Source organism: Phyllobates terribilis, unplaced genomic scaffold (genome assembly GCF_046119375.1).
Source record: "Phyllobates terribilis strain yellow unplaced genomic scaffold, ASM4611937v1 Scaffold_4__5_contigs__length_816908805, whole genome shotgun sequence".
Taxonomy (NCBI): Eukaryota; Metazoa; Chordata; class Amphibia; order Anura; family Dendrobatidae; genus Phyllobates; species Phyllobates terribilis.
Genome location: NW_027362764.1, coordinates 619,123,806 through 619,145,642, shown reverse-complemented (window position 1 = coordinate 619,145,642; position 21,837 = coordinate 619,123,806). Strand labels below are relative to the sequence as shown.

Here is a 21,837-nt window from a genome sequence, read left to right as displayed (position 1 = left end):
AGCAGAGGTGACTCTTGGTCTTCTTTTCCTGGGGCGATCCTCATGTGAGCCAGTTTCTTTGTAGCGCTTGATGGTTTTTACAACTGCACTTGGGGACACTTTCAAAGTTTTCCCAATTTTTCGGACTGACTGATCTTCATTTCTTAAAGTAATGATGGCCACTCGTTTTTCTTTACTTAGCTGCTTTTTTCTTGCCATAATACAATTTCTAAGTAAAGAAAAACGAGTGGCCATCATTACGTTAAGAAATGAAGGTCAGTCAGTGCGAAAAATTGGCAAAACTTTGAAAGTGTCCCCAAGTGCAGTTACAAAAACCATCAAGCGCTACAAAGAAACTGGCTCACATGAGGATCGCCCCAGGAAAGGAAGACCAAGAGTCATCTCTGCTTCTGACGATAAGTTTATCCGAGTCACCAGCCTCAGAAATCGCAGGTTAACAGCAGTTCAGATTAGAGACCAGGTCAATGCCACACAGAGTTCTAACAGCAGACACATCTCTTCAACAACTGTTAAGAGGAGACTTTGTGCAGCAGGCCTTCATGGTAAAATAGCTGCTAGGAAACCACTGCTAAGGACAGGCAACAAGCAGAAGAGACTTGTTGGGCTAAAGAACACAAGGAATGGACATTAGACCAGTGGAAATCTGTGCTTTGGTCTGATGAGTCCAAATTTGAGATCTTTGGTTCCAACCACCGTGTCTTTGTGAAACGCAGAAAAGGTGAACGGATGAACTCTACATGCCTTGTTCCCACTGAAGCATGGAGGAGGAGGTGTGATGGTGTGGGGGTGCTTTGCTGGTGACACTGTTGGGGATTTATTCAAAATTGAAGGCATACTGAACCAGCATGGCTACCACAGCATCTTGCAGCGGCAAGCTATTCCATCCGGTTTGCGTTTAGTTGGACCATCATTTATTTTTCAACAGGACAATGACCCCAAACACACCTCCAGGCTGTGTAAGGGCTATTTGACCAAGAGGGAGAGTGATGGGGTGCTACGCCAGATGACCTGGCCTCCACAGTCACCAGACCTGAACCCAATCGAGATGGTTTGGGGTTAGCTGGACCGCAGAGTGAAGGCAAAAGGGCCAACAAGTGCTAAGCATCTCTGGGAACTCCTTCAAGATTGTTGGAAGACCATTTCCGGTGACTACCTCTTGACGCTCAACAAGAGAATGCCAAGACTGTGCAAAGCAGTCATCAAAGCAAAAGGTGGCCACTTTGAAGAACCTAGAATATGACATATTTTCAGTTGTTTCACACTTTTTTGTTAAGTATATAATCCCTCATGTGTTAATTCATAGGTTTGATGCCTTCAGTGTGAATGTACAATTTTCATAGTCATGAAAATACAGAAAAATCTTTAAATGAGAAGATGTGTCCAAACTTTTGGTCTGTACTGTATATATATATACATATACGCACACCCACACAATCCCTGGCAAAAATTATGGAATCACCGGGCTTGGAGATGTTGTTGTAATGTTGTTGAAAAAAAGCAGATCACAGGCATGGCACAAAACTAAAGTAATTTCAAATGGCAACTTTATAGCTTTAAGAAACACTAAAAGAAATCAAGAAAAAAAATGTGGTACTCAGTAAGGGTAATTTTTTTCAGACCAAGCAGAGGGAAAAAATTATAGAATCACTCAATTCTGAGGAAAAAATTATGGAATCACCCTGTAAATTTTCATTTCCAAAACTAACACCTGCATCAAATTGGACAGCTGTTGCACCAAGTGGACTGACATGAATCATGGCTCCAACACAAGAGATGTCAATTGAAACAAAGGAGAGGATTATTAAACTATTTAAAGAAGGTAAATCATCACGCAATGTTGCAAAAGATGTTGATTGTTCACAGTCAGCTGTGTCTAAAATCTGGACCAAATACAAACAACATGGGAAGGTTGTTAAAGAAAAAACATACTGGTAGACCAAGGAAGACATCAAAGCGTCAAGACCGGAAACTTATAGCAATATGTCTCCAAAACAGGAAATGCACAACAAAACAAATGAGGAACGAATGGGAGGAAACTGGAGTCAATGTCTGTGACCGAACTGTAAGAAACCGCCTAAAGGAAATGGGATTTACATACAGAAAAGCTAAGCAAAAGCCATCATTAACACCTAAATAGAAAAAAAACAAGGTTACAATGGGCTAAGGAAAAGCAATCGTGGACTGTGGATGACTGGATGAAAGTCATATTCAGTGATGAATCGCGAATCTGCATTGGGCAAGGTGATGATTTTGGAACTTTTGTTTGGTGCTGTTGCAATGAGATTTCTAAACATGACTGCATGAAGAGAACATGCAAATTTCCACAGTCATTGATGATATGGGGCTGCATGTCAGGTAAAGGCACTGGGGAGATGGCTGTCATTACATCTTCATTAAATGCCCAAGTTTACATTGACATTTTGGACAGTTTTCTTATCCCATCAATTGAAAGGATGTTTGAGGATGATCGCATAATTTTTCAAGATGATAATGCATCCTGCCATAGAGCAAAAACTATGAAAACATTCCTTGAAAGAAGACACATAAGGTCAATGTCATGGCCTGCAAATAGTCTGGATCTCAATCCAATTGAACATCTTTGGTGGAAGTTTAAGAAAATGGTCCATGACAAGGCTCCAACCTGCAAAGCTGATCTGGCAACAGCAATCAGAGAAAGTTGGAGCCAGATTGATGAAGAGTACTGTTTGTCACTCATTAAGTCCATGCCTGAGAGACTGCAAGCTGTTATTAAAGCCAGAAGTGGTGCAACAAAATACTAGTGATGTATTGGAGTGTTCTTTTGTGTGTTTGTTTTTCATGATTCCATAATTTTTTCCTCAGAATTGAGTGATTCCATAATTTTTGCCAAGGGCTGTATATACAGTACAGACCAAAAGTTTGGACACACCTTCTCATTTAAAGATTTTTCTGTATTTTCATGACTATGAAGATCGTACATTCACACTGAAGGCATCAAAACTAGCAAGTGCAGTTGCAAAAACCATCAAGCGCTACAAAGAAACTGGCTCACATGAGGACCGCTGAAGGAAAGGAAGACCAAGAGTCACCTCTGCTTCTGAGGATAAGTTTATCCGAGTCACCAGCCTCAGAAATCGCAGGTTAACAGCAGCTCAGATTAGAGACCAGGTCAATGCCACACAGAGTTCTAGCAGCAGACACATCTCTTCAACAACTGTTAAGAGGAGACTTTGTGCAGCAGGCCTTCATGGTAAAATAGCTGCTAGGAAACCACTGCTAAGGACAGGCAACAAGCAGAAGAGACTTGTTTGGGTTAAAGAACACAAGGAAAGGACATTAGACCAGTGGAAATCTGAGCTTTGGTCTGATGAGTCCAAATTTGAGATCTTTGGTTCCAACCACCGTGTCTTTGTGCGACGCAGAAAAGGTGAATGGATGGACTCTACATGCCTGGTTCCCACCGTGAAGCATGGAGGCGGTGTGATGGTGTGGGGGTGCTTTGCTGGTGACACTGTTGGGGATTTATTCAAAATTGAAGGCATACTGAACCAGCATGGCTACCACAGCATCTTGCAGTGGCATGCTATTCCATCCGGTTTGCATTTAGTTGGACCATCATTTATTTTTCAACAGGACAATGACCCCAAACACACCTCCAGGCTGTGTAAGGGCTATTTGACCAAGAAGGAGAGTGATGGGGTGCTACGCCAGATGACCTGGCCTCCACAGTCACCAGACCTGAACCCAATCGAGATGGTTTGGGGTGAGCTGGACCGCAGAGTGAAGGCAAAAGGGCCAACAAGTGCTAAGCTTCTCTGGGAACTCCTTCAAGATTGTTGGAAGATCATTTCCGGTGACTACCTCTTGAAGCTCATCAAGAGAATGTCAAGAGTGTGCAAAGCAGTCATCAAAGCAAAAGGTGGCTACTTTGAAGAACCTAGAATATGACATATTTTAAGTTGTTTCACACTTTTTTGTTAAGTATATAATTCCACATGTGTTAATTCATAGTTTTGATGCCTTCAGTGTGAATGTACAATTTTCATAGTCATGAAAATACAGAAAAATCTTTAAATGAGAAGATGTGTCCAAACTTTTGGTCTGTACTGTATATCAGGTTGCTAGCCTGTGTGAACTGAAACCTGCAAAATTTCTGCCAGCATGTTATATGCTGGGGGTTAACTCACTAGAGGGTGTGAGGTTTCATGTCAATGGCAAAGAGGGTGGGAAGCCATTCACACTACCTCCCCTCAGGGTGTGGCTGAGCAAGGTTTAAATGCTCAGTCACCATTTTTTTTTCGGTTGTTTTGTCTGGAGGGGCAAGGTCTCCAGACTGGAAAAGCCACAGCTTAGAGAGGAGCTGAAAGCTGGGACTACAACCTGTGTGGGTGAAACCCACACTTCTATGGACTGTGCTATCATTTATCTTTTGTTTTGTTGTTTTGCCAGTAAGGCTATGTTTATTTTTGCTGGAGCTGCAGGGCTTTATGCCACATAATAAAGAATGCAGAGAAAACACGGTTCCTGAGCAGGGGTGGATTAAGAGTAGCAAGGGCCCCGGGCAGTTTAGAAGGCGCAGGCCCCCCTGCTCCACACACACACACCTGATGTATCACATGTCACATGATCCCCTGTGATAGATCATGTGATAGTTCACGTGAAATTAATTTGGCACAATATTAATTATAATATTTTTTTTTAGGCTGTGTGCCCACTATGCGTTTTTTAATCGTTTCCGCAGCGGCAATTCCACTGCAGAAACGCTTAAAAAACGCTTGGTAGAAGGTCTGCCATGTTCCCCAATGATAATCTGTATGTGCTGCGCACATGCTGCGGAAGTTTCCGCTGCGGATTATCATTGCGGAAAAATCCGCAGCACTACCAATTATTTTGCTGAAGCGCGGCGTTTTCGCCGCCATTGACTTGCATTGGAACGCATGGAATCCGCATCACTGCATCTGTACATGCGGATTCCATGCGTTTCAATGTGCGGATGGTACCCGGGTCGGGAGAAGAGGAGACTCTCCTCCGGACCCGGGTACCATAGAACCTGTAAAAAAAGAATAAGATAAAAAATAAATATTATACTTACCTTCTGATGGCCCCCGGTGTCTTTATCCGATGTGTCCTGGCTTGCCGGCAGCTAGCGATGGTTTGAAAAGGACCTGCCGTAACGTTATTTAGTCATCTGATGGGTCACGCGACCGCTGACGTCGGCAGGCCATCAGAAGGTAATTATATATTTTTTTTTTTTTTTTTACCATTCTTTTACAGTCACACTATATAAATCCATGCTGGTTGCATGGATTTATATAGTGTGACCAAGTTGTCAAGCACTTTCCAAGTGATGCTAAAATCGCTTGGAAAGTGCTTGTCAACCCGCATGCGGAAATACATTTGAAGAACGCTTCACATCTGCTTGTCCCTGGCAGGAAAAACGCATGTAAAATCCGCATGCGTTTTTTCTGCCAGGAAGATGCAGAAGCGCTCAAAAAAAATCCGGAGCATTTCTGCATCGTGGGCACATAGCCTTACATTAATTGTATGACTCAATATTGAGCACACGTAGCCATCTATACATGGCGGGAGGCCGCACGTAGCCATCTATACACTGCAGGAGGCCACATGTAGCCATCTATACACAGCAGGAGGCCGCACGTAGCCATCTATATATAGCGGTAGGCCGCACGGCGCCATCTATACACAGCAGGAGGCCGCACGGTGCCATCAATACACAACAGGAGGCCGCACGTAGCCATCTATACACAGCAGGAGACCACACGGCGCCATCTATACACAGCGGGAGGCTGCACGGTGCCCCCCCCAGAGACAGCGGGAGGCCACACGCAGTCACGCACGCACAAACATATATAGACATATACATACACGCATAAACACATTTGAAACACAAAAATACATATAAACAGACATAACACAATATCTGCCTGCACGCACACACACACACACACACACACTCACACTCACTCACTCAATCACACACACTCACACTCACCATCCCCCGGCTCCAGTTCTCCTGCTCCTCTCCGCTGCAGCAGTGCAGGCCGGGCACGCACTGCGTGACGTCACAGCTAGGAGACACGGCCGCGCACAGGGCCGTGTCTCCAGCAGTGACGCGGCCGGGCCAGCACAGGGAAGTTAACAGCTGCAGTGCTGGCCCGGCCGAAGAAGAAGTAGCGGCCATGCGCCGCTGCTGGGGGAGCGGTCCGGGGGCCCCCCCTGACACTGTCTGCCGGTATGTGCCGCGGCGCCCAGGCGGAAGCCCAGATTGCCCTCATTATAATCCGCCTATGTTCCTGAGTCTGCGTCCGGAAGCGGCCAAGTGAGGTGTCTTACCACAATATATATATATATATACTGTATATATTATATATGACATGTTCCTGAACATTAGAAGAAAAGCAGTTACATCAAATGTAGGACATGTCTAAGAAATACATTTCAATTGCAGGCATATATACTGTACTGTCGTGTCTTATTCTCATTTGCCAATACACATTAATGTACATGTTGTCATACAAGTGTAGCATAACGTAATATATCTGATTGCAAAAAATAGTAAGAACATGCATCATCAAAACCAATGATTGCCCATATCAGATGCAAGTGGCATGCCGACTACTACCCCAAAGTGCGTTTTGCGTACATGGATTCCTCAGGGAGTGTGTGTGGTCAAAGCAGAGTGGCTTGCTGGTGTTTCACTGGCACTCAACTCATTGCTCATGCCTCCATTCCATCACTATCTACACCCATTTTATTAGCTAAATGTGTGTATAAAATCCCATGAGAAAAGGAATAGGGGCTGTTTTTTGTATGTTATGGTATCATATAGATACTGTAATATCATGGGCTTGGTCTGGTACCATCTATTCTTTAAATCACAATTGATTAGTTAATTAATGCTGCGAATTGCCTCTTCAGAGAGGAAGAGGACTTGAACTCTAGTGCCGCCCATTGGAAGTAGCAATCCTAAAAGTCAATATCAACCCTTTGACCTTTGTCATATGATTTAGGATAAAAGCCTAAGTCATATTTTAAGGCTTGCTAAAGGTCGATATTGACTTTTATGATTTCTACTTCCAATAGGTGTCACTAGAGTTCAAGTCTTCTTCCTCTCTGAAGAAGCAATTTGCATATTTAATTTCCCAAAGGAGCATGCATGACATAAGTCTCCTCACTCTGACATGCCAAGCCTGACTTGTCATCCTTCTCAAGTAGAAACATTACCCCTTAGATCTTAATTAATGCTGCAATTTAAAATGAAAGATTTCTGCCACTATGGAGAGCTTGGACACTTGTTCTCTGTCATAAATGTGCATAATGATGACTGGATTGTGCTCTACCTATAAAATAGAGGCTTCAATAAATTGCAACTTGCTATCAGGATTTTCAGAGTAACAATATTTATTCAGAATATTTCTGCAGAACTACGTGTGCATTTTTGGACTAAGGCATAATTTCTGCCAGGGAAATCAGCTGAACATTGCAGACATGGTTCCTAACACCCCTTGCAAACAACTTTGCAGGCAAGACATTTCCCTGCCACTGCATGGAGGCCATTCAAATAAAATCAAATCAACAAAGCTGCTATTGTGGAACCCTGCTGCTACAGGTACCACAGGACCCAAAAGGGTGCATGGACGGACTTCTCCACAAGAGGCCCTCATTACATAACAAACATCTCCACCCTTCCATCTCATACCACCAGAGGTAGCCCTGTTAGGGATATATATACTGGAGGGTGAAGTTAGGCAGTCAGTCAGAGAGAGAGTGTGCTGACACTTAGATCAGTGAAGGAGCAGCACGTCTGCTGCTGTGCTGGGGGCCCGGTGTGTGGCCGAGGCAAGGAGAGAGGAGTTAAGGGGGCAGAGGAGCATCTAAAGCTCACCCCAGACACAAGCCGGACACCGGGCCGCGCCTACAGGGTCCTCTACACCCAGTAGGGACAACCGGCATACCAGGAGGATTCCAGACCCCTGGTTAACCTGAAGCTACCATCATTTACAGAACTAGGAACCACGAAGGCCCCAGCGTCCAGGGATAGTGGTAGCCAGAGAACAGTTCTACTACCAAGCTGACAGGTGAGAGAGTGAAAGAGTACAGAAGCTAGGCCTAGTTCCAGGCTGGCCAGAAGCTTTAGGGAGAGGAAGAAACGGATCAGGAGGCCTTATACCCCCTCACTGGGGAGAATCCGGAAGTGCACCCTTCCTACTAGGTACCCTGGACCATACCTGCCGTTATACCAGTAAAGGTACTGAAGCGAATCCCCTGTGTGCGTGTCCGTCATTCCCCCTGACCCGACCGGGCCACCTCTCACCTGCATCCCTTCAATCAATCCTGCCCCGGGGGCCCGCTCCACATGTGGGGAGCAGAAACATCTCAGCTGCCATCCCATCACCCCCGGAGGTCTGCAGCAGCGCTGGTACCCATTACCAGGAAGCACAGGTGGCGTCACGAGACAAAACTGTTAACAAACCCCTTTTAAAGAATGACCCCAGGGTACGGGCCCGGGAGCCGACTGCCGTGACATCCCAAGAAGGTAAAGGCCCAGGTACCGAGTCCCCCATATCCCCCCTGGGCGAGTCATCTCTTCCTGGCATCACAAACAGGATTTCGTGCAAGGTTGCCACTGGGTACTGTGTGCCGTAATTGAGCTGTGTTTAAACTGTGATGAACATCGCCGCCATTACCGCGTCGCCGCGCGGGAAGAAGAGGGGCGTAACCGCGGGAACCAGAAAAGGCGTGAATGTTGGTAGCGCACGAAGCTCAAGCCCCACCTCGCGCTCTAACGCAGCGCCAGGAAACGTAAGGTCCTGGAAGGAGACCTTGATCTGCGGAGCTGCGGCCTACCTGATAAAAGTAAAGAAGGTAGGCTACGGTTTTACTAGGGGGGCGCAACCATGGCCGACGACCAGCAAGACGCCAGAGCACCGGTCAACGCTCCCGATGCTCAACTTGCGCCCGGCGCTGCTCAGGCCGGAGCGGCCGCCCCACCAGCAGGGATCGTGACTCCAGAGATACCAATGGCCCTGCCTTACGTTCCCGGAGCGAAATGGCTTCCCCAGTATGACGGCAAACCAGACACCCTGTCTGGGTTCAAAATGAAAATATTCGGTGTACTGGACATGTACTCAATGACTGGTAAACAGAGAGCCGCTGTTGTGCTGGGACAATTGGCTGGTGCCGCAGAGCGGGAAGTTGAAACCTGGCCAGCCGCAGACCAGGAATCAGTATCCATTATATTTAAGAGACTGCAAACTGTCTTTGAAAACTGCACTGAGACAGATCTTCGGATGAGGTTCTACCACTGTACCCAGAAACCTGAGGACAGTATCCAGGATTATGCCTGGCGCTTACAAGAGGCCCTGCGGGTCCTGAAACAAGTTAGTCCAGCCAGCATACATGATGAAGACAAAATGCTGATAGAACAATTCATCCGGGGGTTAAGGTCCCAGGAGGAGAGCAGAACTGTACAGTGGTGGGCCTTAGATCATCCAAATTCCACCTTTGACGCCCTGAAGGACATGGCTATTAAGGGCCTTCAGCCCCTAGAAACATCAGATACTGCTATTCAGCATTACCAGGGTGGGGCCACCCCAATGCCCACATCACTCACTGCCCCTTCATTAGCGGCTGAGGCAAAAGTGCAAGCAGCATCCCCTAGTGAGCTGGACAGCCTGCGCTCTGAAGTGCGTCAGCTAAGTAAAACCCTGGCCACTGTCCTGAGCCCCCTGCAGCTACAGACGGAGCCCGAGCCGGAAGGAAGGATCCTACTCGCCGACAGTCCTAAGGATGTCCCCTGGATGAGGAGAAGAAGGAGGACAACGCCACCCCGTGGGGGGGCCAACGACCGACGTCGCCCTCCAAGTGAACTCGTTTGCTACCGTTGCCACAAGGTAGGCCAAACCACACGGATCTGTCCTTTAAACGGGCAAACGCTGGGGCCAAGGGCAGACACCCAGGAGTAGATCAACCAGGCCCATCAAGCTGGTACGACCGGTTTGTAGGAAGAAGTACCTCTTATAACACCGAAAAACCCAAGGAAGATGTAGTTCATACAGTTCTAGGAGACTTCCCCGCGGACTGGCCTCAACTCGATGGAGCAGTTATCAAACCAGTGATACACTTCTGTCAACCACCAGAAGAGCCTCCACCACAAGAAGAACCTGTGAGTGCCCTGGAAGAACTTGCTCAGGAACAGGAAGAGTCCAGAGTAAGAGGAGGATCACCAGTTGAAGCAGAGCCTGAAGGCTCAGTAAACAGTGCACTTGCCAGTCCTATAGAGAGATTGAGGCAGTTTTATAACTTACCCGCACGTAGATCTGATAGGTTAACAGAGAGTGCATGCACAGACACAAGTATCACCCCAGTGCTACGAAGGCCCACACACAGCACACAAGGCCAAATCCCTGCCAGGTATATGGAATAAATACAAAATGCCCACAGTGTAAATAGTTACCCAGTTGGGTATTGCCTACTGTTATTTATTGTGCGAACTGAAAAATTTATGTGTGCATTTAGTTACCCATAAAGGGTATAAAGACTTGTAGGCTGAGGACTGTGAGCAGCCAAAAACTGTCCATTGTACATAGTTGAACTTATTAAAGTGCCCCCTACTGGTTTCATATTAAAAGACCACTGAACAAAAACCTGTTTGGCGTGGCCGAAGATGTGGTCCAACACCAGGATCACTTATGCCCTGTAGCCACGCCCAGGGCCTACATTGAGGGTTTTAGATGGGTCCCTCATGCTGCTCATGTTGCACCTTCACCGGTGAAAAGGAAACCTGGTTATGGGACTTACTGTAACTTTATTATTGTAATTATTATTGTTACCTGTTTAAAATGCTTCAGTCCAGGAGTACAGAGTTGTACTAGGGGGGAATGTGGCACCCTGCTACTACAGGTACCACAGGACCCAAAAGGGTGCATGGATGGACTTCTCCACAAGAGGCCCTCATTACATAAACACTTCCACCCTTCCACCTCATACCACCAGAGGGAGCCCTGTTAGGGATATATATACTGGAGGGTGGAGTTAGGCAGTCAGTCAGAGAGAGAGTGTGCTGACACTTAGATCAGTGAAGGAGCAGCACGTCTGCTGCTGTGCTGAGGGCCCCGTGTGTGGCCGAGGCAAGGAGAGAGGAGTTAAGGGGGCAGAGGAGCATCTAAAGCTCACCCCAGACACAAGCCGGACACCGGGCCGCGCCTACAGGGTCCTCTACACCCAGTAGGGACAACCGGCATACCAGGAGGATTCCAGATCCCTGGTTAACCTGAAGCTACCATCATTTACAGAACTAGGAACCACGAAGGCCCCAGCATCCAGGGATAGTGGTAGCCAGAGAACAGTTCTACTACCAAGCTGACAGGTGAGAGAGTGAAACAGTACAGAAGCTAGGCCTAGTTCCAGGCTGGCCAGAAGCTTTAGGGAGAGGAAGAAACGGATCAGGAGGCCTTATACCCGCTTACTGGGGAGAATCCGGAAGTGCACCCTTCCTACTAGGTACCCTGGACCATACCTGCCGTTATACCAGTAAAGGTAATGAAGCGAATCCCCTGTGTGCGTGTCCGTCATTCCCCCTGACCCAACCGGGCCACCTCTCACCGGCATCCCTTCCATCAATCCTGCCCCGGGGGCCCGCTCCACATGTGGGGAGCAGAAACATCTCAGCTGCCATCCCATCACCCCCGGAGGTCTGCAGCAGCGCTGGTACCCATTACCAGGAAACACAGGTGGCATCACGAGACAAAACTGTTAACAAACCCCTTTTAAAGCGTTACCCCAGGGTACGGGCCCGGGAGCCGACTGCCGTGACATCCCAAGAAGGTAAAAGCCCGGGTACCGAGTCCCCATATTCCCCCTGGGCGAGTCACTATAATGGGACATATTGACAAGCGTTGTCCAATGACTACAACATCATTAAAATGTATTCCATCTAATATGTTAATAAAACCTGTAATATTTGAAATTAGTGGAAATTATGTATGTAAAAAAATTGTGTTACCTGCCCTTGTTGGAAAGGACTTGACAAGTCTGATCTAAGCAAAATTCTTTTTCCTGAATCTCCATGTTCTCCATACAAGCAGATATAAATTGGAGCCTCGGTTCCTGCTTGTTCTAAATGTCCTGTGTAGACATTGATCTTGTATTTCACAACTGGAAAACAGACAAGCATATATCATCAGCATACAATCCAAGGTGCGTGATATTCTGCCATCTACATATTTAGCCGCTCTGATTGAAGACTGAAATTACAGGAAGGAGAAGTCTCAAGAAATTACTAGAACATAGCAACAAAGGATTAATAAATTGCGTAGGACTGAACTCTTCATCTAAGTATAAATACACTAGAGAAGAAACATATCATTGATAAAAGACATTAGTTATATTATATAACATTCAAAATATACTTAAAGTCAGAGTCGTCACCAATGACAATAAGACTTGTGACAAGTGATGGGCGAGCACTAAAATGCTCGGGTACTCGTTGCTCGGGTCAAGCAAATTGGAATGCTCGGGTGCTCAATCCGAGTAATGAGCCCAATGTAAGTCTATGGGAAACTCGAGCATTTTTCTGGCGGCTCCTCCGGCGGTCTGCAGAGGGCCTAAACATTGCCCAAATCGATGGGAACAGTGCTCAAATGACATGGGAACAGCATGGGGAAGACCCCTGGAAGCATCTGACTCCCAGGTCACTGCTGTCAACAATGTTGTCAGAGTATTACGCCACTTTTACGGACTCACAATAAAACATACAAAAATGAAACCAAAATGGATTTTCCTGGTAAAAATGTTGAGCAACATCATTTCCAGGGTAATGACTTGTATATAAGGCAAAATAAATAACCAAAAACAAAAATGCTCTTCCACACCTTGGGCTATGTTTTTGATGTGTTTTTGCACTTTTGCATTGCTTTCAACGGTGATAAATACATTTACCAGTAAATGTAATTTTAACATTTTACTACCTTATCTGGCCATATGGCATGTGAGACATGATCAGACACTTTTTGTTTATTTTATGAAGGAGGGACTCTGAAAGTCACAAAGCCTATTTTATAGGGCCATCAGGCGGCCCTTACTATTCTTAAAGGGCCAGCAGTTGGCCCTCGCTATTGTTAGAGAGCCATCAGCCGGCTATGCTTTGTTGTTCCCATTATTAACGATTGGTTCTCGTATACTGTTATTGCGTATGCAGTGACTGCAAGGGCTACCAAAAATTTGGATGAACCCCAATACCCCTTTGAAGAGACATAGAAGAGGGCCTCATTAAAAGAAATGTTCCCATTATAAAGCAGTGGGTATCCTACAGTGGTAATGCCCATGCAGTGACTGCAAGGGCTGCAAAAATTTAGGAAAAGCCTCAATACCAATTTAAAGACACATAGAGGTGGGCCTCAGTAACGACATGTTCCTAGAAAGGAGCGGTTCTGCTATCTAGTTATAGGGTATGCAGTGAATACAACGGCTGCCAAAAATGTGGATGCACTCCAATGCCCCTTGGAAGAGACGTTGAGGAGGGCCTCATGAAAAAAATGTTCCCATAATTAGGAAGTGGGTCTCCCATACTGTTTGCCTATGCAGTGAATGCCCCTTGCAAGAGATGTAGATATGGTAGTGATATGGTGGTGGAGGAGGAGGAGGAGGAGAAGGAGGACAAGAGCAAATAGACAAAATCAGGAAGCATATACCCATGTCTGGGTGTGAAGACAGAGGTGCATGGGAATAGAGTTAGACCTCCCAAAAAAAGACACTGTATTTGACTTTATGTTACGCTGCTGTCATTCGTGTTATGATCTGCTACAGGGACTAAGGAAAGACAGGAGATCTGTCCCTACAATAGAACTAAACTAGATCCCTACGATGTAACGGGGAACCTGATCCTGCGATCAGACCCGCTAAAGTCCTCGGCTAGTCTGTACGAAGACCTATAGATGAGAGGGAGGGATCCCTACAAGAACTAGGGACTGGGATAAGTTGGACACCTCCTAGCAGAAATAGTAGCAGTCAAAGACAAACACACAACAAAAAGCATAGAGGTCAGAAGACGTAGCAAAACTAACAGAGAACGGCAACAGAGCACCAAGCTAGCTCAAGAGTAGAAAATACAATGAAGTCCAGCAAGGCCAGGAGGGCGGAGCTGGATTAAATAGGCAAAAATGGTCATGTGACCAGCAAACTAAAAAAAACCTAACAGGAGAGTTCTAACAATTCGGTGGTGTTGGGATTGTCTGGCCCAATCCAGCCCTTTTTCAATTTTATAAGAGTCAGCCTGTCAGCATTTTCAGTTGACAGGCAGATGCGCCTATCAGTTATAATTCCCCCGACGGAACTAAAAATCCGCTCTGACAAAACGCTAGCGGCAGGGTAGGCCAGGACCTCCAAGGCATAGAGAGCCAGTTCATGCCACGTGTCCATCTTGGATACCCAATAATTATGAGGCACAGATGAATCACGGAGGATGCTGGTATGGTTGGAAAGGTACTCCTTCAGCATAATCCCAAACTTTTCTCTCCTTGTGAGACTACCTCGCGCATCAGGGCTTGTGCGATGATAGGTCTGAGAAAACTGTCCCAGAACTTTGACAGTGTTCCCCTGCCTCTGCTGGAATGGAGTTGTGTCTCTCTCGCCTGTACTCCTTGGTTGTGCAACAAACTATGACCTCTGCCGCCAGCGTTTTCAGATGGGAATTTTTTTTAATAATTCCACAACAAGGGCCTTCTGGTACTGCCCCATTTTAGGAGACCTGTCCGCCACAGGAATAAGAGATAGAAAGTTCTCCAACCAGTAATGAGTGTCACCCAAGATTTGGAGAACGCGAGGGTCATGGGAAAGGCTACGTAACAAACTCAGCCATGTGTGCCAGACTGCTAATAGGAAAGACTTCCATGTCCTCACTAAGAGGACAACTGACCATGCGCTCCTCCTCATCCTTCACCTCCTCATCCTCCTCCTCCTTCCTCTCCTTAGACCATCCACGCTGAACAGACTTGTATGACAGTTGTGCGGGTATTAACGTCTATAGTGCAGGAAATTAGCTCCTGTTATTCCTCCTCCTCCTCTTCCTCATTGTCACCCAATCTACATTGGGATGAGATGAGGCTGGGCTGTATGGAATCTCCCTGTATGGTTCCTTGCTTCTTCTCATCGTACTCCGCCTGCAATGCATCCTCTTTAATTGAGAGCAGAGAGCGTTTCAGAAGACAGAAGCGGGATGGTGATGCTAATTATGGCGTTATCACCGCTCACTATCTTGGTGGAGTCCTCAAAGTTTTGGAGGATGGCACAGACGTCTGACATCCATGTCCACTCCTGAGGTTTTATGTGTTAAGGCTGACCTGAATACCGACGACCGTGTTGATGCTGGCAGTCAACAACTGCCCTTTTCTGCTCACAAATCCTTCACAACATCTGAATTGTAGAGTTCCAATGCATGGGGACATCGCACACCGGTCGATGAGCTGGAAGCTGCAAATGCTACTGAAGCATGGCAAGGGCGGCGGAAGCTGTAGCTGACTTTCTAAAATGGGCACACACGCTATGTACTTTGACAAGAAAATCCAGCAGATCTGGGTAGGTTTTGAGAAACTCTTGAACCACGAGGTTAAGCACATGGGCCAGGAATGGTACGTGTGTGAGCTCGCCTCGCCTCAGAGCCGCCACCAGGTTCCAGCCATTGTCACACACGACTATGCCTGGCTGTAGGTTCAACGGTGTCAGCCACAGATCTGCCTGCTCTTTCAGAGCTGTCCACAACTCTTCAGCATTGTGAGGTTTGTCACCTAAGCATATTCGCTTCAGCACAGCCTGTTGCCGCTTGGCCAAGGCAGTGCTGCAGTGCTTCCAGCTTGTGACTGATGGTCATTTCGGAGATGTAGACTGAAGTGGAGGAGGTCCATGAGCTGTAGAATGTGGGGGCAACCCTGATGGACCCAGGTCCCGCAATCCTTGGCGTCAGGAGGACGTGTTCCGTCCCAATGTCCAACTGGGTCCCGGCTTCCACTATATTAACCCAGTGTTTCATCAGCGAGATGTACCGTCCCTGCCCAAAAGCACTTGTCCATGAGTCCATGGTTAGGTGCACTTTCCCAGTAACTGCATTGTTGAGGGCACGGCTAATGTTGTAGGACACTTGCTTGTGTAATGCGGGGATGGCACAACGGAGAAATAGTGGTAGCTAGGGACCGAGTACCGAGGGACAGCCGCCGCCATCAGGTTGCGTAAAGCTTCCATCTCCACGAGCCTAAAAGGCAATATTTCGAGTGCAAGCATTCACGAAATGTGTGAATTTAGTAGTGTGGCCTGGGGACATTGGCTGCATATTTGCGCTTGCGTTCCAAGGACTGGGGTAGAGAGAACTGAACGCTGTGCTGGGACAAGGACTTCGACGTGGTTTCTGATGATGCTAGTTCAGAGTATGCAACAACAGGTGCAGGAGGCATCTTCACATGTACCATGGACAGAGGATTGGTGTGCACGCACAACAGCGGAAGAAGCACTGGTGTCACCCGCAGACACTGTTTCTGGACCCTGGGGTTCGGCCAATTTAGTCGGCTGCTTTGCTGCCATGTGCCTGATCATGCTGGTGGTGGTCAGGTTGATAGTTTTGCTACCCCTGCTGATGCTGGCCTAGCAGATGGTGCAAATGGTCTTTTTGGGGTTATCTGCAGAGTCTTTAAGAAAGAACCAGACTCGGGAAGACCTAACAGTTGTACTGGCAACTTCCGTCGTGTTGGTGTTACAGGGAACGCTTGTCCGCCTTGTGTCTGCGGCCACCACAATGCTTCTTCCTTTGTGTTGTGGTGCTACGCCTTCCTCCCCATGTGCTGCTGTCCACGCTCTGCATGTCCCCCTGCCAGGTTGGGTCAGTGACTATATCATCCACCATCTCGTCTTCCACGTCCGCACACTGGTCCTCCTCCTGACTTTCTGGCAATCATCATCATCAGCCACCTCTTGCTACATGCATTCTCCTGTTGCCCCGCTTGAAGCTGGCCAGGTGAAAGGCCTGAATCTATAAATAGAAAAGTGAACAGCTCTTCGGAGTGTCCAAGTGTGGGATCATGTGTCTTCGGGCACTCGGCATGGTGGAAGGAAGGAGGATCAGAGTGAGGAATATTCAGTCCAGACTCACGGCTACTGAGACTTGACCATGTGGAAGACAGGGTGGTGGTGGTGGCAAAGTGACTGGAAGCATTATCTGCTATCCAACCAAAAACCTTTTGACACTGTTCTGTATTCAATAGTGGTGTTCTGCGGTCCCCTAGTAATTGGGACAGGAAGGTCAAGCGACAAGATGTGGGTGTTTGTTGTGGCACAATTTCAGTTTGACCACGGCCTCAGCCTCTGTATGCAGCGTCACCATCACGTCCACTTCCCTGTCCCTTGCCACGCGTCTTGCCCATTTTAAATGGAGGACAATATTTTCAACATTCACTACAAATGGCTGAATTTTGACCGCAGTTATATATGATATGTCTGACGGACAACCACGGTTTTAAATAGCGGCCCTGTAGTTTACCATTCTTCACAGTGACCTCATGTGAACAGCCTCACTGACACACTGAAACAAAATGGAAATGGAGGCCAATAGTTTCCACGTTCACTACAAATTGCTGGATTTTTATCACTGTAATATGGAAAAGATCTGGCTGTATTCTGCAGTGCTAACAAGCAAATGGAGCAGAAAAATGGTGTACTCTGGATTGGTTTTTAAGCCAATAATCATAATTAAGATAAAAAAATTAGCCCTGGCCCCTGATATCTGGGGCTATGTCTACAAATATCTGTAGCAGCAGACAGAACGTGCAATGGACCCTCATGTGCTGTATACACTGTCTGCCACAAACCCTGCCTGCCTAACTCCTGCTATCACCACTGAATATATGCAGCTGGCTTAGTCCTCAGAAGGACTGTTAGTTCAGATGAATATATAGATATGTTGTGGAACACCTATACTAACTATAAATAAACAAATCTCTCCTAAACTCAGCAGCAGCTCTCCCTACTCTGCCTGTTTCCGGGGTAGACTGTGACAAGCCTAGCGTCACTGAGTCTTAAATAGACCCGATGACGCTAAGCGGCCAGCCTATAACTGTAATGCCACAACCAACATGGCTATGGCATTCCAGTGCATGGCAAGCAATCCCTGAATGTTCATTGGCTCTCTACAGAGTGCCAAACATGCAGGGAGGGGACCCGAGCTCCCGCCCGAACAAGCCGGAAATACTCGGCGAGAACAGTGATGCTCGGATGAGTACCGAGTAGTGGCGAGCACGTTCGCTCATCACTACTTGTGACCAACCATGTAAGTCATATGTGACTTTGCCCTCATAGACTTCAACATATCTGTATAATACACTGCTCAAAAAAATAAAGGGAACACTCAAATAACACGTCCTAGATCTGAATGAATGAAATATTCTCATTGAATACTTTGTTCTGTACAAAGTTGAATGTGCTGACAACAAAATCACACAAAAATCATCAATGGAAATCAAATTTATCAACCAATGGAGGCCTGGATTTGGAGTCACCTCCAAAATTAAAGTGGAAAAACACACTACAGGCTGATCCAACTTTGATGTAATGTCCTTAAATCAAATCAAAATGAGGTTCAGTATTGTGTGTGGCCTCCACGTGCCTGTATGACCTCCCTACAACGCCTGGGCATGCTCCTGATTAGGTTGCGGGTGGTCTCCTGTGGGATCTCCTCCCAGACCTGGACTAAAGCATCCGCCAACTCCTGGACAGTCTGTGGTGCAACGTGACGTTGGTGGCCGGAGCGAGACATGATGTCCCAGATGTGCTCAATCGGATTCAAGTCTGGGGAACGGGTGGGCCAGTCCATAGCTTCAAAGCCTTCATCTTGCAGGAACTGCTGACACACTCCAGCCACATGAGGTTTGGCATTGTCCTGCATTAGGAGGAACCCAGGGCCAACCGCACCAGCATATGGACTCACAAGGGGTCTGAGGATCTCATCTCGGTACCTAATGACAGTCAGGTTACCTCTGGCGAGCACATGGAGGGCTGTGAGGCCCTCCAAAGAAATGCCACCCCACACCATTACTGAGCCACTGCCAAACTGGTCATGCTGAAGGATGTTGCAGGCAGCAGATCACTCTCCATGGCGTCTCCAGACTCTGTCACATCTGTCACATGTGCTCAGTGTGAACCTGCTTTCATCTGTGAAGAGCACAGAGTGCTAGTGGCGCCATTGCCAATCCTGGTGTTCTGTGGCAAATGCCAAGCGTCCTGCACGGTGTTGGGCTATGAGCACAACCCCCATCTGTGGATGTCGGGCCCTCATACCACCCTCATGGAGTCGGTTTCTAACTGTTTGTGCAGACACATGCACATTTGTTGCTTGCTGGAGGTCATTTTGCAGGGCTCTGGCAGTGCTCCTCCTGTTCCCCCATGCACAAAGGAGGAGGTAAAGGTCCTGCTGCTGGGTTGTTGTCCTCCTATGGCTCTGCCACATCTCCTGGTATCTGCTCCATGCTCTGAACACTGTGCTGACAGACACAGCTAGCCTTCTTGCCAGAGCTCGCACTGAGGTGCCATCCTGGATGAAATGCACTATCTGAGCAACTTCTGTGGCTTGTACTGTAGACACCGCCTCATGCTACTGTACCTCTAGGGGTGAGAGCAGGGCCGGCGTCAGCACCCGGGCAAATGCCGGGGCCCTGAGCAGGCAGAGGGGCCCACTGGCGGTCGCGCACCCCGCTGGGCTATGGGCGGAGGAGAGCAGTGTCATCGCCCGCCCTTCTCCGCCGCTTGCTCAGGGCCCCGGCAGCCCGATACTTACCTCTCCCCGTGCCTCCGCAGATCAGCTGTCTTCCTGCTCTGCGCTCCCTGTGACGTCTCAGGTCAGAGGGCGCGGTGACGTCTTTACACCGCACCCTCCCCTGAGCCGTCACAGGGAGTGCTGAGTGGGAAGACGCCGACAACGCTGGAGTTTGGACCCGAGCAGCGGGCAGCAGGTAGCAGGTGAGGAGAAGGGAGGTGAGTATTTGATTTTTTGTTTTTTAATGCATGGAGGCATGGGGCAGTATAAAGAGAAGGGGGGGGGGCATCCTGCATGGGGCATTATAAAGAGAGGGGGGGACATCCTGCATGGGGAATTATAAAGAGGGGGGGTGACATCCTGCATGGGGCATTATAAGGTGGGGAACAGCCTGCATGGGGCATTATAAAGGGAGGGGGGGACATCCTGCATGGGGCATTATAAAGAGAGGGGGGGACATCCTGCATGGAACATTATAAAGAGGGGGGGTGACATCCTGCATGGGGCATTATAAAGAGGGGGGGTGACATCCTGCATGGGGCATTATAAGGTGGGGATCAGCCTGCATGGGGCATTATAAAGGGGGGGGCAGCCTGCATAGTGCATTATGTGGGGGGGAACAGCCTGCATGGAGCATTATAAGGGGGGGGGGAGCCTGTATGGGGCATTATGTGGGGGGTAACAGCCTGCATGGAGCATTAAAAGGGGGGGCCTGTATGGGGCATTATGTGGGGGGTAACAGCCTGCATGGAGCATTATAAGGGGGGGACAGCCTGTATGGGGCATTATGTGGGGGGTAACAGCCTGCATGCAGCATTATATGGGGGCCAGTATCCTGTATGGAGCATTATAAGGGGACCGGTATCCTGTATGGAGCTTTATATGGGGGCCAGTATCCTGTATGGAGTTTTATAAGGGGACCAGTATCCTGTATGGAGCGTTATATGGGGGACAGTATCCTGTATGGAGCTTTATAAGGGGACCAGTATCCTGTATGGAGCGTTATATGGGGGCCAGTATTCTGTATGGAGCCTTATATGGGGGCCAGTATTCCGTATGGAGCCTTATATGGGGGCCAGTATTCCGTATGGAGCCCTATATGGGGGCCAGTATTCCGTATGGGGCCTTATATGGGGGCCAGTATTCCGTATGGAGCCTTATATGGGGGCCAGTATTCCGTATGGAGCCTTATATGGGGGCCAGTATTCCGTATGGAGCCTTATATGGGGGCCAGTATTCCGTATGGAGCCTTATATGGGGGCCAGTATTCCGTATGGAGCCTTATATGGGGGCCAGTATTCCGTATGGAGCCTTATATGGGGGCCAGTATTCCGTATGGGGCCTTATATGGGGGCCAGTATTCCGTATGGGGCCTTATATGGGGGCCAGTATTCCGTATGGGGCCTTATATGGGGGCCAGTATTCCGTATGGAGCCGTATATGGGGGCCAGTATTCCGTATGGAGCCTTATATGGGGGCCAGTATTCCGTATGGGGCCTTATATGGGGGCCAGTATTCCGTATGGAGCCTTATATGGGGGCCAATATTCCGTATGGAGCCTTATATGGGGGCCAGTATTCCGTATGGAGCCTTATATGGGAGCCAGTATTCCATATGGAGCCTTATATGGGGGTCAGTATTCCGCATGGAGCCTTATATGGGGGCCAGTATTCCGTATGGGGCCTTATATGGGGGCCAGTATTCCTTATGGGGCCTTATATGGGGGCCAGTATTCCGTATGGGGCCTTATATGGGGGCCAGTATTCCGTATGAAGCGTTATATGGGGGCCAGTATTCCGTATGAAGCGTTATATGGGGACCAGTATTCTGTATGGAGCCTTATATGGGGGCCAGTATTCTGTGTGGAGCGATTCACCGGTTTCTGAGCTATTGTGGAATTTACAATAGATATCACTCATGTAATGTAAGAAGTGAAATCTTTGCAGTGTACTATATATATATATATATATATTTCTCTGCGGTATCTCTGCATCATGAATCGTGGTATGTGTTAAAGGGGCCACTGAGACTCTTTCGCCCGAGGCCCA

General features: G+C 47.8%; 1 protein-coding gene across 2 annotated transcripts in view; it reads right to left on the bottom strand.

The window, feature by feature from the left end:
* Positions 1-21,837, bottom strand: part of RP1 (RP1 axonemal microtubule associated) — a 1,013,486-nt gene that overhangs the window by 570,823 nt on the left and 420,826 nt on the right. For both annotated transcript variants that reach the window (XM_073679301.1, XM_073679302.1), the window contains exon 21: positions 12,005-12,156. In XM_073679301.1, coding sequence (XP_073535402.1) covers positions 12,005-12,156 — 152 coding nt within the window. The remainder of the gene's footprint in view (positions 1-12,004; positions 12,157-21,837) is intronic.